Genomic DNA, 19,384 nt, shown 5'->3' with positions numbered 1-19,384 from the left:
TGCTGCTCAAAAGCCTAAAAGCTTAACCAGCCAAAAGCTTCTAGTTTCTGGTCTTCACGCCTTATAAACCTTTCTGCTTTTTGTCATCACTCCCTAGGATTAAAGGCATGAGTCACCATGCCTGGCTGTATCCTTGAACACACAGAGATCCAGATGGATTTCTGCCTCTGGAACGCTAGGATTAAAGGCATGTGCTACCACTGCCTAACCTCTATGTTTAATATTGTGGCTGTTCTGTCTCTGACCCCAGACAAGTTTATTAGTGTGCACAATATTTTGGGGAACACAATACCACCACATTTTCCCCTTTTTTGTCTAAAATTTTAAAAAGCTTATAACTAATATAAGAAAAACTATATCCAATAAGTATATACAATATATACAGTCAAGAATTACATTAACTATATCTAGTCCATTAACATTTGACAGATTCAGATTAAAAACTCCATTATAAATACTAACAATGTCCAGTCCAGTAACATTTGATAAACTCAGACAAAAAAATTTCGTTACTTATCCTATATAAAACAAGTAGTCCTTTTTAAAAGCAGATTCAAAAATTGACCTTTTATCTTATCATATTCATATTCTCTCTTTTTTTCATAAAAGTTTCAATAATCTTCCCCTTTTTCTTTTTAGTGTAGATTCAATGATCTACCCATTTATCCTATTATTTCTTTATCTTTTTTCTCAGGGTAGATTCAATGATCTACCTCACATCTATATTCTCCTTTTTCTTTTTCTTTCTTTTTTTTTCAAACAAAAACTCTGAATCTAATCTCCTTGTTCAGCTTTTTTCCTGACCATTAACAATTAACAACTTGTAACCAACCATTGTAAATAATGACAATATCCAAAACTCATTAAACGACCAAAAACTACCCACTCCACTTCTTGGGAATGTGGGCGTCATTTTCTTAAAATTACTTCCTGCTTTCTGGGGGTGAAGACATCTTTAGGGGATCCTGAAAAGAAAATTTTTGGGTTAATTGTCAAGTCCTGTATCATTTGTCCAGTCGCTGCATAATGGGAAAGTGCAGGGCTTGTTTCAAGTCCTTGTTCAAGTAGTCTGTCAGGCTGGATCATCTCAGCTAGCCATCTCAAAATTGTCCTAAGCAGTTTGTAGTCCAAAGTCAGTCTTTCCATGGTGTTAATCAGCTTAATGGCTTTACCATAGTCCATGTGGAATCATCGCTGTGGGATCCTGTCATCTTTTTGAAGATTTCAAAGTCACTGTTAGGCGCGGTCATGGTTCCCTGCAGACATTTTTTTTTTGTGCCTCCTCTGTGGTTTGGAGCAATCACAGTCTGATAAATGTCTGTCTCTCAGAACCATGAACATTCTTCCCTAGAAGAGAAAACCTTCACAGCAAGAAATTCTCCCCACCATTTGTCTTGCCAAACTTTTCCAAACTGACCTTTGCCAATGTTTTCTTGTAACACGATGGTCCTGGCAGTTCTTCTCTGAACCAGCAGCAGTAAACCCTTTGTCCCAGGTAGCAGCATCACTGCAGTCACCAACACGATGAGAAGAAGTCAGCAACTTGGAGCAGTAGCCGCTGCCTCCATGGTCCCACCGCCAACATTTGTGGCTGGGCCGAAGCTTCTCTTTAGCAAGCCTCCTAGGCCGGCCTCAAACTTGGGATCCTCCTGCCTCTGCCTCCTTCAGTAAATCCAACCAGTATGTTTCACCACAACTGGCTGAGGGTAGCTCAGGTCTGAGCAGGGGCCCCAAAGGTCACAGGCAAGCAGCTTTTTTCATGAATTCATACCACAAATGTTGGGCGCCAGATGTAGCTAGAGTTTTCCAGTCCTGCCTGGCCCACAGTCAGGACAAATCTCTCACCCACCAGTCCCACAGCCGCTTAGACCCAACCGAGTAAACACACAGAGACTTATATTGCTTACAAACTGTATGGCCGCAGCAGGCTTCTTGTTATCTATTTCTTATATCTTAAATTAACCCATTTCTATTAATCTATATGTTGCCACGTGTCTAGTACCTTACATCTCGCTTGTCATGGTGGCAGCTGGCAGTACCTCTCTGCCTCAGCCTTCCACTTCCCAGAATTCTCTTCTCTGCTTGTCCCGCCTATACTTCCTGCCTGGCTACTGGCCAATCAGCATTTTATTTATACAGAGCGATATTCACAACACTTCTACAGTTAGGAGTCCCACAGAAACACCAAGATACACAACCATAACATATATGGAGAGGACCGAGGTCAGACTCCTACAGGCTCCCTGGTTGTTGGTCCAATCTCTGTGAGGCCCCATGTTCCCTTCTTAGTTGAGTCTGTGGGCCATTTTCTCATGGTGTCCTTGACCCCTCTGTTTCCTACATTCCTTCCTCCTCATCTTCTGCAGGATTCCCTGAGCTCCACCTAATGTTTGGCTGTGAGTCTCTGCATCTGCTCCCACCATTTGCTGGATGAAGCTTCTCTGATGACAATTATGCTGAGCTTCATAGTCTACGAGTATAGCAGAGTATTGATAGGAACCATTTCATTCTTTTTTTTTAAAAAAAAAAAAAAGCTGATCATGTTTGGTTCTATTTGAGGTATCTAGGCTATCCAGACTCTGGTTCCTGGACATCCAGGCACTGTTAGGCTTAGGCTCCCTCTTGTGGTATGAGTCTCAAGTTGGACCAGTCATTGGTTAGCCACTGCCACAAATTCTGCAACCACCTTTACCCCAGTGTATCTTGCAGGCAGGACAAATTGTGGGTTTTGTAGCTAGGTTGGTGTCCCAGTCCCTCCACTGGAAGCCTTGCTTGGTTACAGAAGATAACCAGTTCAGATTCTATATCCTTCATTACTAAGACTATTAGCTAGGGTCACCCTCATAGGTGTTGGGAATTTCCATTGTCCTAGATTTCTACCTTGCCCCCAAAATGCCCCTCATTTCCAGTCATCTCTCTTAGTACACTCTCACTCCATGCCCTGTAGCTAGAGTTTTCCTGCCTGGCCCACAGTCAGGACAAATCTCTCTCACCTGCCAGTCCCACATCCACTCAGACCCGACCAGTAAACAAGTAAACACAGAGACTTATGTTGGTTACAAACTGTATGGCCGTGGCAGGCTTCTTGCTAACTGTTCTTACAGCTTAAATTAATCCATTTCTATAAATCTGTACCTTGCCACGTGGCTTGTGGCTTACCGGTATCTTCGCATGCTGTTTGTCATCGTGGCAGCTGGCAGTGTCTCTCTGACTCAGCCTTCCACTTCCCAGCTTTATTCTCCTCCTTGTCCCTCCTATACTTCCTGCCTAGCCAATGGCCAATCAGTGTTTTATTTATTGACCAATCAGCAACACATTTGCCATACAGAACATCCCACAGCAATGCCCCCCAACCTGATCCCTCCTGTTCCCATCCCCACCTGCCCCCAGTTAATCCATGAAATCTATTCTATTTCTCCTTCCCAGAGAGATCCATATGTCCCTTCTTACTTAGCCTCTCTGGGTCTGTGAATTGTAGCATGAGATTATCCTTTACTTTACAGCTAATTTCTGCTTATACATGAGAAGATACCATGTTTGGCTTTCTAGGTCTGGGTCACCTCACTCAGGATAATTTTTTTTTTCTAGTTCCATCTGTTTGCCTGCAAATTTAATGGTATCATTTTTAACAGCTGAGTAATACTCCATTGTGTAAATTGGAGTGTAAACACATTTTCTTTATCCATTCTTCAGTTGAGGGACATATAGATTGTTTCCAAATTCTGACTATTATAAAGAAAGCTCCTATGAACATAGTTGAGCAAGTGTCCTTATGGTAGGATGGAGTATCCTTTGTATATATGCCCAAGAGTGGTATAGCTGGGACTTGAGGTAGGCTGACTCCCAATTTTCTGAGGAACTACCATATTGATTTCCACAGTGACTGTACAAATTTGTACTCCCACCAACAGTAGAAGAGTGTTCCCCTTGCTCCACATCCTCTCCAGCATAAGCTGTCACGTGTGTTTTTGATCTTAGCCCTTCTGACAGGTATAAGATGGAATCTCAGAGTCATTTTTACTTGTATTTCCCTGATGGCTAAGGATGATGGACATTTCTTTAAGTGTTTCTCAGCCATTTGACATTCCCCTGTTGTGAATTCTCTGTTTAGATCTGTATTCCATTTTTAACTGGATTATTTAATTTTTTGATATCTAGTTTCTTGAATTTTTTATATATTTTGGAGATCAACCCTCTGTCAGATGTGGGGTTGGTGAAGATCTTTTTCCATTCTGTAGGCTGATGTTTTGGCCTATTGATGGTGCACTTTACCTTACAGAAACTACAATTTCTTGAGGTACCATTTATTAATTGTTGATCTTAGTGCCTGCACTGTTGGTATTCTGTTCAGGAAGTTGTCTCCTGTATCAATGTGTTCAAGACTAATTCCCACTTTCTCTTCTCTTCTATTATGTTCAGTGTATCTGGATTTATGTTGAGGCCTTTGATCCACTTAGACTTGAGTTTTGTGCAGGGTGATAGATATGGATCTATTTGCATTCTTCTACATGCTGATATCCAGAGTTATGCCAGCACCATTTGTTGAAGATGTTTTTTTTTTCCATTGTATAATTTTGACTTCTTTGTCAAAAATCAGGTGTCCATAAGTGTGTGGATTTATGTGTGGGTCTTTGATTCCATTCCATTTGTCCACCTGTCCATTTTAGTGCCAAAACCACATGGTTTTTATTACCATTGCTCTGTAGTAGAGCTTGAAATCAGGGATGGTGATTCCTCCAGAAGTTCTTTTATTATATGAGACTGTTTTAGCTATCCTGGGTTTTTAGTTTCTCTATATGGAGTTGAGTATTGTTCTTTCAAGGTTTGTAAAGAATTATGTTGAGATTTTAATGGTGATTGCACTGAATCTGTAGATTGCTTTTAGTAAGATGGCCATTTTTACTTTGTCAATGCTACTGATCTATGAGCTTGGAAGATCTTTCCATCTTCTGATATCTTCTCCAATTTCTTTCTTCAAAGACTTGAAGTTCTTGTCATACAGGTCTTTCACTTGCTTAGTTAGAGTTATACCAAAATATTTTATATTATTTGAGGCTATTGTGAAGACTGATTTCTTTCTCAGCCCATTTATCATTTGTATGTAGGAGGGCTCCTGATTTTTTTCTTTAATTAATCTTACATCTAACCACTTCACTGAAAGAGTTTATCAGCTGTAGTAGTTCCCTGGTAGAATTTGAGGGGTCCTTTATGTATGCTATCATACCATCTAAGAATAGGTATTCTTTGACTTCTTCCTTTCCAATTTGTATCCCCTTGATCTCCTTTAATTTCTTATTGCTCTAGTTAGAACCAAGTACTATGTTGGGTAGATATGGAGGGAGTGGACAACCTTGTCTTGTCCCTGATTTTAGTGGAACTGCTTTGAGTTTCTCTCTCTTTAATTTTAAGTTAGCTATAGGCTTGCTGTAAGTTGCCTTTATTATGTTTAGGTATGTTCCTTGTATCCCTGATCTCTCCAAGACTTTTATCATGAATGGGTGTTGGATTTTGTCACAAGCTTTTTCTGCATCTAGTGAGATTATCATGTGCTTTTTTCTTTTAGTTTATATGATGGATGGAATGGACATATTTTTGAGTGTTGAAGCATCCCTGCATCTCTGGGATGAAGCTTACTTAATCATGGAGTATGATCCTTTTAATGTGTTCTAGGATTTGGTTTGCAAGTATTTTATTGAGTGTTTTACATCAATGTTCATTAGGGAAATAAGTCTGCAATTCTCTTTCTTTGTTGAATCTTTGTGTGCTTTGGGTATTAGGGTGACTGTGGTCTCATAAAATGAATTTGACAATGTTCCTTCTGTTTCTATTTTGTAGAATAATTTGAGGAGTATTGGTATTAGCTCTTCTTTGAAGGCCTTATATAATTCTGCGATAAAACTATCTGGCCCTGGGCTTTTTTTGATTGGGAGAATTTTAATGACTGTTTCCATTTCCTTAAGGGTTATAGGTCTATTTAAACTGTTTATCTGACTTTAATTCAACTTTGGTAAGTGGTATCCACCAAGAAAAATTGACCATTTCTTTTAGTTTTTTTTTCCAATTTTGCAAAGTATAAGTTTTTGAAGTGTGACCTAATGATTCTTTGGATTTCCTCAGTGTCTGTTTTTATGTCCCCATTTTTGTTTCTTTTTTTAAAAAGATTTATTTATTTATTTATTATGTATACAGCATGTATGAATGCAGGCCAGAAGAGGGCACCAGATGTCATTACAGATGTTTGTGAGCCACCATGTGGTTGCTGGGAATTGAACTCAGGACCTCTGGAAGAGCAGTCAGTGCTCTTAACCTCTGAGCCATCTCTCCAGCCCCATTTTTGTTTCTTATTTTGTTAATTTGGATATTCTCTCTGTGTATTTTAATTAGTTTGGATAAGAGTTTGTCCATCTTGTTCATTTCTTCAAAGAATCAACTCTTTGTTTTATCAATTCTTTGTACTATTCTCTTTGTTTCTATTTTATTGATTTCAGCCCTCTGGTTATTTCCTGCCATCTACTTCTAGAGCTTTCAGGTGTGCTGTTAAGTAAGTGCTAATATGAAATCACTCCACTTTCTTTATGAAGGCACTTAGTGCTATCAACTTTCCTCTTAGTACAGCTTTCATTGTGTCCTGTAAGTCTGGGTATGTTGTGCATTCATTTTCATTGAATTCTAGGAAATTTTAATTTCTTTCTTTACTTGACTCTGCAGTCATTCAGTAGAAAGTTTGTAGGCTTTCTGTTTTTGTTGAAATCCAGATTTAATCCATGGTGGTCTGATAGGATTATTTGAATTTTCTTTTATCGGTTGAGACTTGCTTTGTGATGGAATATGTGATCTATTTTGGAGAAAATTCCATGATGTACTGAAATGAAGGCATGTTCTTTTCTGTTTGAGTGGAGTGTTCTGTAGATATCTGCTAGGTCCATTCGGTTCATAATGTCTGTTCACTCCATTATTTCTCTGTTCAGTTTTTGTCTAGATGACCTATACATTAGTGATATTGGGGTTCTGAAGTCTACCACTATTAATGTGTGAGATTTGATGTGTGATTCAAGCTTTAGCAATATTTCTTTTACAAATATGGGTGCCATTGCATTTACAGCATAGATGTTAAAATTTGAGACATCATCTTGGTGGATTGTTCCTTTGATGAGTAGGAAGTGTCCTTCATCCCATTCTTTCAATTAATTTTGGTTGGAAATCTATTTTGTTAGGTATTAGAATAGTTACTGCAGCTTGCTTCTTGGGTTCATTTGCTTAGAAAATCTTTTTTTAGTCCTTTACTCTGATAATGTCTATCTTTGATATTGAGATGTGTTTCTTGTATGGGGAGAAGGATGAATCCTGTTTTTATATCCATTTTGTTAGGCTAATGACCAATGATTGTTAATTCCTGCTTTTTTGTTGGTGGTAGTGTGTGTGTGTGTGTGTGTGTGTGTGTGTGTGTGTGTATGTGTGTTTCCCTTCTTTTGGTTTTATTGGTGTGAGACTACTTATGTCCTGTGTTTTTATGGATGTAGTTAACCTCCTTGGGTTAGAATTTTCCTTCTAGTACCTTCTGTAGGGATGGATTTGAGGATAAATATTGCTTAAGTTTGACTTTGTCATGGAATATCTTGTTTTCTCCTTCTATGGTAATTGAAAGTTTTGCTGAACATATTAGTCTTGGCTGGCATCTGTGGTCTCTTAAAGTCTCTAAGACATCTGTCTAGGCCTTTCTGGCTTTCAGAGTCTCTATTGAAAAGTCAAGTGTAATTCTAATAGGTCTACCTTTATATGTTACTTAGCCTTTTTCCTTTGTAGCTTTTAATATTGTTTCATTGTTCTATATGTTTAGTGTTTTGATCCAATCTATTTGGTATTCTATAAGCTTCTTGTATCTTTATAGGCATGTCCTTCTTAAGGTTATGAAAATTTTCTTCAATGATTTTGTTAAAAATATTTTTGAAGCCACGAGGTGGTGGTGCACACCTTTAATCCCAGCACTTGAGAGGCAGAGGCAGACAGATCTCTGTGAGTTTGAGGTCAGCCTGGTCTACAGAATGAGATTCAGGACAGGAGCCAAAGCTACATAGAAAATCTCTGTCTCAAAAAACCAAAAAAAAAAAAAATTCTGAGCTTTGGAACAAGATTCTTCTCCTCCTTCTATTTCTAGGCTTCTTAGGTTTGGTCTTTCCAAAGTGCCCCAGATTTGCTGGATGTTTTAGGTCAGGAATTTTTTAGATTTAACATTTTCTTTGACTGATGTATCAATTTCTTTTATCATATCTTCTATGCCTGAGATTCTCTCTTCTACCTCTTGTAGTTGGTTGGTGATGCTTGTGTCTGTAGTTCCTATATGCTTACCTAGATTTTTCATCTCTAGGGTTCCCTCAGTTTGTGTTTTCTTTATTGTTCTATTCCAATTTTCAGGTTTTGAACAGTTTTATTCATTTCCTTCTCCTGTTTGTTTCTTTTTTTTCTTGGCTTTCTTAGTCTTCTTTAAGGAATTTTTTCATTTCTTCCCATTGTTTGTGTTTTCCTGAATTTTTAAGGGATTTATTAATTTTCTCTTTAAGGACCTCTTTCATCATTATCAAGTTGGTTTTAAGTTCATTTTCTTATGCTTCAGCTGTGTTGAAATATTCAGTTCTTGCTGTTGTAGGATAGCTGGGCTATGGTGGGGCTATATTGCCTTGGATGTTGTTGATTGTGCTCTTACACTGACATCTAGGCATCTGGGTTTGAGATGAATATAGGTCTAGGTGCTGATTTTTGAGTTTGTCTTTATTGAATGGGTATTTTGTTCCTTGGTCTCTCTTTCCTCTTTGGTCTTCTGATTTTTGTGGCCTGTATTTCTGGCAGCCAGTGTGATGCACCTGATCAGCAGGTATCTGCCTGTGTAGGGGCTGGGGCATGGCAGTGGGAGTAGGTGGGAAGGAGTGTCAGTGGCTTGGGTTTTTCAGCTCTGAACTGAGTGTGTGGGAGGGTTCTGAGGGCAGGTGGGCCTCTTATCTGTTCTCTATTTTGTCTGTTCTTTATACTTCATTTTTATTAATATCAGTGGTAACCTAATAAAATATGGTAACTGATTTTATACAAGAGGCTATATTAAAACACCTCTAGTGATTTTAACCAGATAATCATTAATAAAACAAGCTACCTTTATATGTTATGGGTTTAAAACTTGGAAATTTCAGAGATCATTGAAAAATAAGTATTTGTCCTCACCAGCTCTACTTCATAACCCAAAGATCCCAAATAACTGCCAGGCTTTTAATTCATTCTGTCCATTGCATGGGGTAAAGCATGTTATCTTTTTAATAAAGAAAGACTTCAGTTGCATGATAGCATGGCCCTGTGTAGGGGGAAAAGTGCTTTTGCTACTGTATTCTGTCTGAACACACAACACAGAACAGGAATGTTGACTGGAATGTGTGGTCTCTTGTCACACCAAATAGTTCAATTGTTAGAAGACCCAGATTGTGGTGCTACAACTCAACTCAATTAAGACCCATATATCTTTAGTTATAATCATAAGACACAGATAAGGGCTCAGTCCCACAAGACTGCCCTCCCACTAGGGATCAATCACAAACCCTGACTAATGACTTATGAACAGGGAGCTCTTGGAATTCACTCCTTGTGTCCAGTGTTTTCACTGTTGTCATGCTTCTTTGTTTGTTATTTTTTGTTTTGTTTTGGTTTGGTTTGGGGGTTTTGTTTGGTTTTGGTTTTGCTTTTTTGGTTTGTTTGGTTTTTTGTTTTTTGTTTTTTGGGTTTTTTTTTTGGAGTGGCTCAGAGAAATTGGGAAAGGGTTGTAAGTTATATTTCAAAGGCACAGATGAACAGCCACATGAGAAGGCTTGCAAGGAAAGGTATTTTTAAAGGGACACAGAACTCCAGTGCCTCTCTGCCACACCTCCTTCCAAAAGCTTCATACAGTCAGAAGTTGGAAGCTCTGTGAACCTATCCTTCTGGGGTTTTATTGAGACTTTATTTTGTAAACATGATTGATTGTCATTGTCCTTTGGTGAACAGCTCAACTTCAGCCTTTCTCCCTTTCTCAGAGGTCAGGGGTAGCTGGACATTCTAACCCTAAAATCACATGATTACTTTCCCCCTCTTCTGAAGCTATGCAAGAATCCTCAGTCATAAGTTTTCTTATTAGTATCCAAAAAGACACTTTGGCTTTGGCCACACAAAGAGTTTTAGGAGCTCTGTGCCAGGAGTTGATTAACTATCAGAATATCAAATATGTATTTTTCAGCATAAATCACATTATAACTGGGGCCATAAAAGTGAGGATGCATTTTGACACTGTGCATGACTTTTCAACAAAACTCTTTTTTTAGGTCTGTTGTGAAATTAAATACTAAGAAAATGGAAAATAGTAAGTCTAATATTTACTTAGTACATTATGCATTAAGAACATTGAGAATTAAAGGCAGATTTTGACCAATGGGTTTGATACACATGAGCCAACATCTTTTCTTTGCCTCAGTGGATTACTGTCTTTCTAAAGAAGTTTGGATCCATTTCTAAAATTTAATTCTTTGTGGTCTCATTGTCATGACATATCTCTGAGAGTACATCTCAGATAAAGTCCCTTACCAGCATCACGTCTTCTGGATCACTTCTATGATGTGTGTTATTTTGCCCTCATGAAGAGCCTCTAACAGCTCATCTAAGGTTCTCTAATGGTGTCAACAGTCCTGGGTCAATTATTTCTCCTATAGTTCTATTTATGTTCTATTCAAATGTTTCAGAGTTATTTCCACCATAAACCAGAAGTTTCTGTTGTACTACACTCATGTTTGGGAATGTATATTATGCACATGTCACTACATTTGTAGTGCAAGCCCATATGCTCATACAAAGACCAGGTCAGCTCTGAGTGTCCTTCTTCAGAAGCTGTGCACCATGTTTTTGGAAGCAGGGCCCCTTAATTATCTATAGCTCACCAACCAGGCTAGATTGGTTGGCCATCAAACTTGAGGTGTCCTCCTGTTTCTGCACCACCAGTGCCAGGATTACCAGTATGGCCCACAATTCCTACCTTTTGATGTGGGTGCCAGGAATTTAACTCAAACCCTCATGCTTGAATGACAAGCAGTTTTCAAACTGAGCCGTCTTCACAGCCCTAGTAGTAATGTTTTAACAATCCAATAATTTTGCCCAAGTGTCTGCCTACTGCTGCCAGACAAGAAACCAATAGAACCATCTGTTTTGCTATCTGTGTGTGAACTTACCACAAAGGCACATGGCTGGTCACAGTGGGACCTCAAAAGTGATGCCTAGTCATCAATCCTGACACTGATCATTATTCACATTGTGATTTTTAGATGGAAGAAACTGTTGTGCCCCATGCAGTTAAAAGCAAGTTGCTGAGATTTGAAAGGTGTTGTTGAGGGTCTAGTGTTGTCTCCTGAAGCATGATAGCTTTATAACAAAAACCCTCAAATCGATGGGTGCCTTACTGCCACTCAAAACTGACCTCTGAACACATATATGAAAGAAAGAAATGAGGGTCTCAGTTTACTCTTTAAATTGTTTAACATTGCCTTTAAGTCAGCTAAATACACTGCTGATTTTTTTCTTAAAAAAAAAAAAACTATAACTCTGTGACTATTTTCTGAGAATATGGCCCCAGGTTCTTGACAGAAACCTTTGGTTCTTGTAAGGCTCATATACCTGTAGGGTCAGGGGCCATGATGATGCTGAACAGAAAGACACCACCTACCTTCTGAACTCTGGACTGGGCTTGGCTTCCAAACTATACTCAGACTATTAAACACACTCTACCACTCCTGCCATGTAAGTCTTGGGGACCCACTCTCACTGCCTACCTTGTCTGTGACTTTTCATCCTCGGAGCACAATTTATTCATTTCTTTCCTAGTGTGTCCCTTTGCCTGGGAGGTAAATGAAACAGCTTTGCCTTTGGGGCTGTGGTGATCTTTGGACTCTCACAATCATGCATCTAGTAAAGGACAGAGCTGGGCACAAATCTGACTGATTTCAGATCTGTGCTTCATGTTCTTGCTGGCTAAGTGATTGAAGTGAGGCTCACTGAAGCTAGTGAGTCTTAGTGTGTAAAAGAGGAAGCCGATTCCTCAACCTTACTCCAACTAGTTCATCTTTCCCTCTGCAATGATGGCCTCCTCACCCTTGGGAGGTGCATTAAATATCAGTGGCAGCTTCAGTATTGTTATCACTTATGCTGGACCAGGCCCTCTTTATCTCCAATCTATGACAAAAAGCGATAGAATCATCTTGTTTCCTCATGATAATTTCATAGTGCATTCCCACAGTTCCTTTCTAAGGACAGGCTGATATGACTAAGTGTGAAGTGCTGCAGACTGGAACAAGCTGAAGAGCTGTGCCCATTTGAAGACAATGCCTCTTATTCCATTTCAAATGCTGATCATGGAAAGGAAACAGCCCATTATTTCAAGAGGCACTGAAATCTAAGCCATTGTGTAAAACTTGGTATATTTTATAATACTGTGTAATTCAAATGGCAAGTACTTCCATGTTGGACTTGTCCTGCCTGACAGGTGGGATGATGGAGTCCAACAAGTTGTATTGTTATTGCTTCAGCCCCAGATTTCCTGCTTTGTGTGACTGAGAGAACATTCCTTAGCCTCTGTAAGCCTCAGTTTCCTCATCTGCAAGGTGAATTTTAAAGGTAGATATCGTATACAGTTGTTGTGGGGAGCTATTACTGAGGGTCTAACCTCTAAGGTGCTTAGTAAAATCTAGAGCAGTTTACCCCTCATTCTATCTTGTCCTCTGCCCTTCCAATTACAGGTGCTCACTCCAAATCTCCTCCTGTCAATGACATCTAAGTTGTAAACAAACTATCTTTTGTGTTCTCTCAAGTGGTTCAGATAAATGACAAATGCAGCCATGTGTATGACGGTATTTGATCCATTTCACTGTACTTGCTAACTAGATCGACCTATATAGTATTGTGCCATCCTAGTTTAATAATATTTGGTGAATTTGGACATGTGGATTTTTCAAAACTTCTTCCTTATCGTGTAACCTTTTAGAATATCTAAAACTACTGTGTTTTATCTTCTCAGCTTATCTTTATTAGAAGAATTTGACTGCAGCTGCAATGAGCTGGAATCCCTTCCTTCCACCATTGGCTACCTGCACAGCCTGAGAACCTTAGCAGTCGATGAGAATTTCCTCCCAGAGTTGCCCAGAGAAGTGAGAAGCAAGCTCGTTTCTATCAATTAACTTTCAATGACTCTGTTTTGAAATGAAATCCTAACAGTGCAATCACAGGGTGGATTATAAGTTGAACTGTGAAAATATGTAGGCATTGACCATTTATATAGATATATACTAATTTCTTTTTTGAGTGGTAAACTCCATACAATGCATTGACTAAATTTTGCATGTAAAGAATAGTAAAATAATGTTAATCAATGCTAAAGGATGTGATTTCAAACCATTTATTTATTTTGCTTTTAAGAATAGCTATACACAGCACTTAAGATAATTGCATTTCCACTTCTGAAGTAAAAGAATGGGTTTTATTATAAATATGTCTGTGAGGCTTGATGTTTCTTATAACATTATTTTAGTTTCTGGATACATGAAGATGTAGCTGAAAGTTTTCCTGTGTCCTGCCTGGCCCGCAGTCAGGACAAATCTCTCTCACCCATCGGTCCTGCAGCCGCTTGGACTCAAATAAACACACACAGGCTAATATTATTATTAAATTATGGCTTGGCAGGTTTCTTGTTATCTAGTTTTTATATCTTAAATGAACCCATTTCTATAAATCTATACTTTGCCTCGTGGTTTGTGGCTTACCCATACTTTTACATCTTGCTTCTCATGGCCATGGCTGGCAGCATCTCCCCTGCTCTGTCTTTCTCCTTCCTCTTGATCTGTGGATTTTCTGCCTGCCTCTAAGCTGCCTTGCCATAGGCAAAACGGCTTTATTTGTCAACCAATCAGAGCAACATTTTTTCACAACATACAGAAAGACATTCCCCCATCATGAAGATATTCTCTTTTAATTTTATCTCTAAACTGGATTTTATTTATTAATGTCCAGAAAAAATGTAAAGTGTATTTTCAATCTAGAGCTTTCTACTAAAAATTTACACAATAATAGAATAATAATAAATATAACATTATTTTAGAGTCAAAAATTAGTAAAAATGGCAAGTACTGTGTAATGTGACATAAATCAGATTTGCTTAAGGAACTGTCAAAAGTACTGCTAAGGCCAGGCAGTAGTGGTGCATGCTTTTAATCCCAGCACTCAGGAGGCAGAGGCAGGCAGATCTCTGTGAGTTTGAGGCCAGCCTGGTCTACAGAGTAAGTTCTAGGATAGCTAGAACTGTTTCACAGAGAAACCTTGTCTCGAAAAATTTAAAAAAAAAAACAGTAAAAAAAAGTACTGCTGAATATGTGTGCTGCCCTGTTTTAAGCACCGCTATATTGGTAATAATGTAGAAAAATAATATGATTTGTGAAAACAACAGTGCTACCAAGCATTTAAACATTTACATTATTTAAAAAATTATTCTTAATATTTGAAAGAATATGAAATATGTGCTACTGTCATATCTAAAAGCATACATCACTATAAAGAGCAAGATTATAAAAGTGTAAGTCATAAATACACTACACTACATGTGTTAAGAGACATTAAAATGGTAAAGGAATCTCTAGGGTAAGTTTGGTGGCACACTCCTACTACCTCAGTGCTCAGGAGGATCACCTCAAGTTTAAGGCCAGCCTGACTGGTATTGAGTCTTGGGTTAGCCTGAACTACAATGTGAGACACTGTCTCAAAAAAGAAGAAAGAATCAGTGGCCTAAATTGTTTTATATACTAGAGAAACTAATATGCAATATATTAGTGAAATCATGTTTATTGAGAGTTTTTTTTTAAGGCCTGTAAACGAGCATCTAGGGTTTGTTTTATGGAGTGAACCTCTTTTCTGGCAAGGGACTCCAGATTTTTCATGGAATCATAGAAGTTTTTATGTTCCTCAGAACATATGATTTCATGGATCTTATCTTATTAATTAATGATAATCTTTTTTTTATATAGTGTCTGGAGAGTTAGTGTTCTGTCCATTAAATATTCACATTTATTATCAATAAGATTAATTTTTGGTACAAGCCTGTTTTGTAAATCCTGATCAGCAGATTCCAGAGGAAGAATCTTTTTCTGTAAGCTTTTATTGTTATCCTTTAAAGCAGATTTCAGAGAGAGAATCTTTTTTTGTAAGTCTTTATTGTTCTCTCTTAAAGCCTGTATCAGTCCTAATAATGACTCATCTTTGTTCTTGTTATTAAACCAGTGTTTGAACAATGTGTGAATTATTATGATGAATGCCAAAAAGGTACAGGCCAGATATGCCTTAGGAAGGTCGTATATTTCCAGGAAGATGTCATTCATCATACAGGCAAAAGGGTTTTCAAATTCTTGTGAGGTAATGTTGTCAGCCATATTACAAGAATTACTCAAAATTTGTTAGTCAATTTTAAGGTGTAAAATTATCAAGTCCTTTTACTTACCTTTTGTGGTTTAGGGGGGTGTAGTAGCACTTTTCAGCCAGCAGGTGGCGTTGGTACAGCTCCAAAGCAGGGCCTGCTGGTGATCTTGGCTGACTGCAGCTCGCTGGAGTCAAGATGGTGGGAGCCGAGCCGGAGCCGGCGCCGGCTCTCAGGAAGCGGGGGAGTGCCTCTTTCATTGGTCTCGGGGCTAAGCTTGGGAACTGAGACCGGACTAGCTGCTCCCTTTTTCGGGAATGAAACCGTGTAGGCGTTCCCTGGTTATATGGAACTTTGTAGGCAGGTTTAGGTACCCCATTAGCCGGGGAGGAGGCTGAGGGTGGGAGCCACCCAGGCCTTTGGAATTTGCCCCACGTTGGGTGCCAGATATTGGTGAAATTATTAAGGCCACTCCACGTAGTTAAAAGGAGATTTATTTAATGGCGTAACTTATAAATTAAGGGATAGGTAGGTCGTGGGGTCTGGGGAAGGTGTATCGCAGTCCAGCAGTGTTCTCTGGAGCTCTGCTTGGTCCACCTCTCCCATCCAGGGTCCCAGAACCGTGCGCCAGCCCACCAATCCAGCTCTCCAGTCTCCAGGCACCTCCCTTGGCCCCGCCTTGTAGGCGTGACAGTTGCTGAAGTCTCAATGGGAGTTGGAACTTCCAGATCAAAGCTGGAATGGCTACCCACTACAGCAATAACCATATTTTGTGGTTCCTTTCCAAAATATACTTTTGTTTGTTCTTTAAGAATGACAATAGGCAGCCCAACATTGTAAACCCACTTCCTTTTGCCACCTACAGATTGGCAGCTGTAAGAATGTCACCGTTATGTCTCTACGCTCCAATAAACTAGAATTTCTTCCTGAAGAAATTGGGCAGATGCAGAGGCTACGAGTCTTAAATCTGAGTGATAACAGGTATGTAAATAATTTTATAAAAGTAAATTATGGAACCAGACATGGCCATGCACATCTTTAATCCCAGAGGCCAGCCTGGTCTACATAGTGACAGGTAAGAATATCACTAACCAGCTCTGAAACAAAGCCCAGGTTAGTTAGTCCATTGCAAAAAGGATGGATAATATTTAGTCACATTCACAGTAAGAGGGAGCAGAAAAAAAAAAAAGGATGAGCCCTCTTCTTATGATGTGTTATATTGGTAGGTGCTAGAAACAAAAATGAAACTACAATTTGCCTTTTTTCCCCATCTTTTCTATTAAAACAACTGTCCTCATAGGAGTGGAAAGAGTAGATACTGGTGGCCAATGCTTCTGTCTTGACACAGTGGCTACAGAGCAGAGTGCATGAACCCTGTCACTGCAGTTTCTATCAGATGAATGACAGCATGAGTCACTCAGACCTTGCACTGGCGTCATCAGAGACCAGAGTTTAAGAAGTCATAAAGAATACTCACAAAGGTTTCCTAATAAGCACAAAAGTTTTCATTTGTTTTTCAGTTTCCTTTAGAAAAAGTAATGCCAATCTAAAACAAAAATGAAAACAAACAAACAAAAAACACTGTCTTTGTAGTTAAGCAGTGTTCCCACATAAGAAAATAAAGTGCTTTATTAGAAGGTTTGGGGTTTTTTTTATTCATAAACCAAAGTGGCAATGTGACAGCAATGCTTTATGCATTGAGACCCCATCATGTCCTCCTCTGATTCGGTGACAGACGCCAGAAGAGGCAATGCCTTGACTGTCACCTCTGAGAAGGCCTTGGTTAGATCTTTAAATAAGTTCTTGTAAACTAGATGAGGAAGTGTGGTCATGGAAACTCCACAGAGAGGTGGGCTTCTACTGGCTTCAGTGAAATCACCATAGAAAGATGAATTCTAATAACACCCAGGGGAAGCATCACAGAATTTGTTATTTAAGTGAAGCCAAGTGCTTGTCAACCTGGTAAGAGGATCTTCTTGACAAGCTATAGAAGTCTCTCCTAAATGCTCATTTTCCCAAAACATTCTGATAAATTCTGGTACTAGCCTTCCAAATATGAAGAAATCCATAACCAAAATCTTTTTGTAGTTTTATCTCATTTTAAGTTCAAAAAGTTCAAACAAATTCTAGTATTAGGCTTTCACTTCAAAATATGAAGAGACGTTTTTCAACCAAAACTTTTTGCAGTTAACAATTTTTGTTCAAACAAGCATCTCTGAACTTACTCTTTAGGTACAGTAGTATTTTAAACCGCACCGTTTTTTGATGTTAGCTCAGGTTTTTCTGTGTTGCGTCGATTTTCCACGGATCTCAGCTGTGGATGCCTTGTTGTGCTGGTTCTGGCATCCGCCATTCTTAGCTTCTTAGAGGCTTCTGGAACTTTTGAAAACCGCTCAGACTGCCTGCTTTGCAGTCTGCTAGGACACTAACTTCTATATCTCAGGTTTTTTCATGATATACATTAAGCATAGACTCACACTTAACATTTACACTTTTTTACAAACTCACATATAATATTTTTTTGAAAGCATTTAGACTCACATTCAACATTTACATGTTTTTACAAACTCACATATAACACATTAACATCTAGTTATTTATACTCCTTAAGGAAACTATAGAACTACTTTAGCAAATATATTTCTTATTACTTCTTATATACTTCTTATCTTATTTCTTATTTAAACTTACATTTACAACTAGTATCTTTACTTCTTACAAGCTTATTACTACATGTTTTAAGACTACCTTAGATATTTCTTGCAAGCTTATATTCTTAAAGGAACTCTATAGATCTATTTTACAAACTTATACAGGGCTACCATTAGCATATATCTAATTTAGCAAACACCTAAATATTTCTTAACACTTAGAAGAGATTCAACATTTTCTAACAAGATAGAATAATTTTCTACTTCTTACTCTTAATTATCATCACTCTCTCTAATAGAAAGATTCTTAACTAGACAGGAAGTACGTACATCATTGCTAAAGTTTAGATTTTATAGTCAGCTTTGTTATAAAACACTGGGATTTAGTGAGTGTTGTTGTTATAGAATTGTGATAGTTGTTGCTAGGGGACTATAACCTTCCCAGGACGAAGCCACACTCCAAAGTTGCCAGTTCTCTCAGCCGTTCCAGACCGGCAGAGATGCACTGTCAGCGGTAAACTGTTTTTAACTAGAGGCTGTCCCTTCACCCAAATTCATAATAGTTCCCCTAAGTGCTTCAATTCAGACAAACGTTTCTATTACAACAGTACTTTTGGTTTGTTCTACGGAAAAACTTCACACTGAGGGTGAAATTACCGTATTTAGCTGCTGTAAGGTCTTTGCCAAATACCGCACAGCTTTTAGGTGATATAAAGTATTTTTCTAAAGGAGTTAGTAAAGCCACAAGTGGCACTGCTCCGAACTGTATTTAGTATTTTCTCTTCATTAGCTTTAACTCCTGTTATTAGCAGCTGTAATATTTAGCATTGATTTCTTATAAGGAACTTTCAGGTGAAGCAACTCTTTTGTAAGACAGCTTTTCTGAAGTTTGTTTCCCATCTATAAAGCAATCATTTCTTAAAGCAATCATTTCTTTGAATGCCTGTTTCTTATCCCCTTAATTAGATTTGCAAAGGAATTACTCATTGCAGGCAGTTTGTTCAAAAGGTAAATAATTTTTAATTTCACATAAACGTTCTTAGCGGGAAGACAACGTTCAGTGTATAAACTGCTTTCCCTTGTTTTAAGGATTTTAAAGTGGCTTGTTTGCTCTTAAAGGTAGTTTTCTGTCATCCAGCTACCGTAAAAACTTTGCACAGCTCTTAGGGTAAATAAGGCATTTTACCAACGGATCCCAAAACCGTGAAGCACCTAGTTCCATATCCTTTCAATTTTTCATTGGAACTGACACTTAAACTCTTAGACGATTTTCCTCCTTATT

General features: G+C 38.4%; 1 protein-coding gene across 2 annotated transcripts in view; it reads left to right on the top strand.

Moving 5' to 3' along the window:
* Lrrc7 (leucine rich repeat containing 7) overlaps positions 1–19,384 on the top strand; it is a 364,429-nt gene that overhangs the window by 251,412 nt on the left and 93,633 nt on the right. For both annotated transcript variants that reach the window (XM_059266515.1, XM_059266514.1), the window contains exons 11-12: positions 13,070–13,199; positions 16,317–16,432. In XM_059266515.1, the coding sequence (XP_059122498.1) occupies positions 13,070–13,199; positions 16,317–16,432 (246 nt within the window). The remainder of the gene's footprint in view (positions 1–13,069; positions 13,200–16,316; positions 16,433–19,384) is intronic.

The sequence above is a fragment of the Peromyscus eremicus genome, chromosome 6 (assembly GCF_949786415.1).
Source record: "Peromyscus eremicus chromosome 6, PerEre_H2_v1, whole genome shotgun sequence".
Lineage (NCBI taxonomy): Eukaryota > Metazoa > Chordata > Mammalia > Rodentia > Cricetidae > Peromyscus > Peromyscus eremicus.
This window is presented reverse-complemented; position numbering and strand designations above follow the sequence as displayed.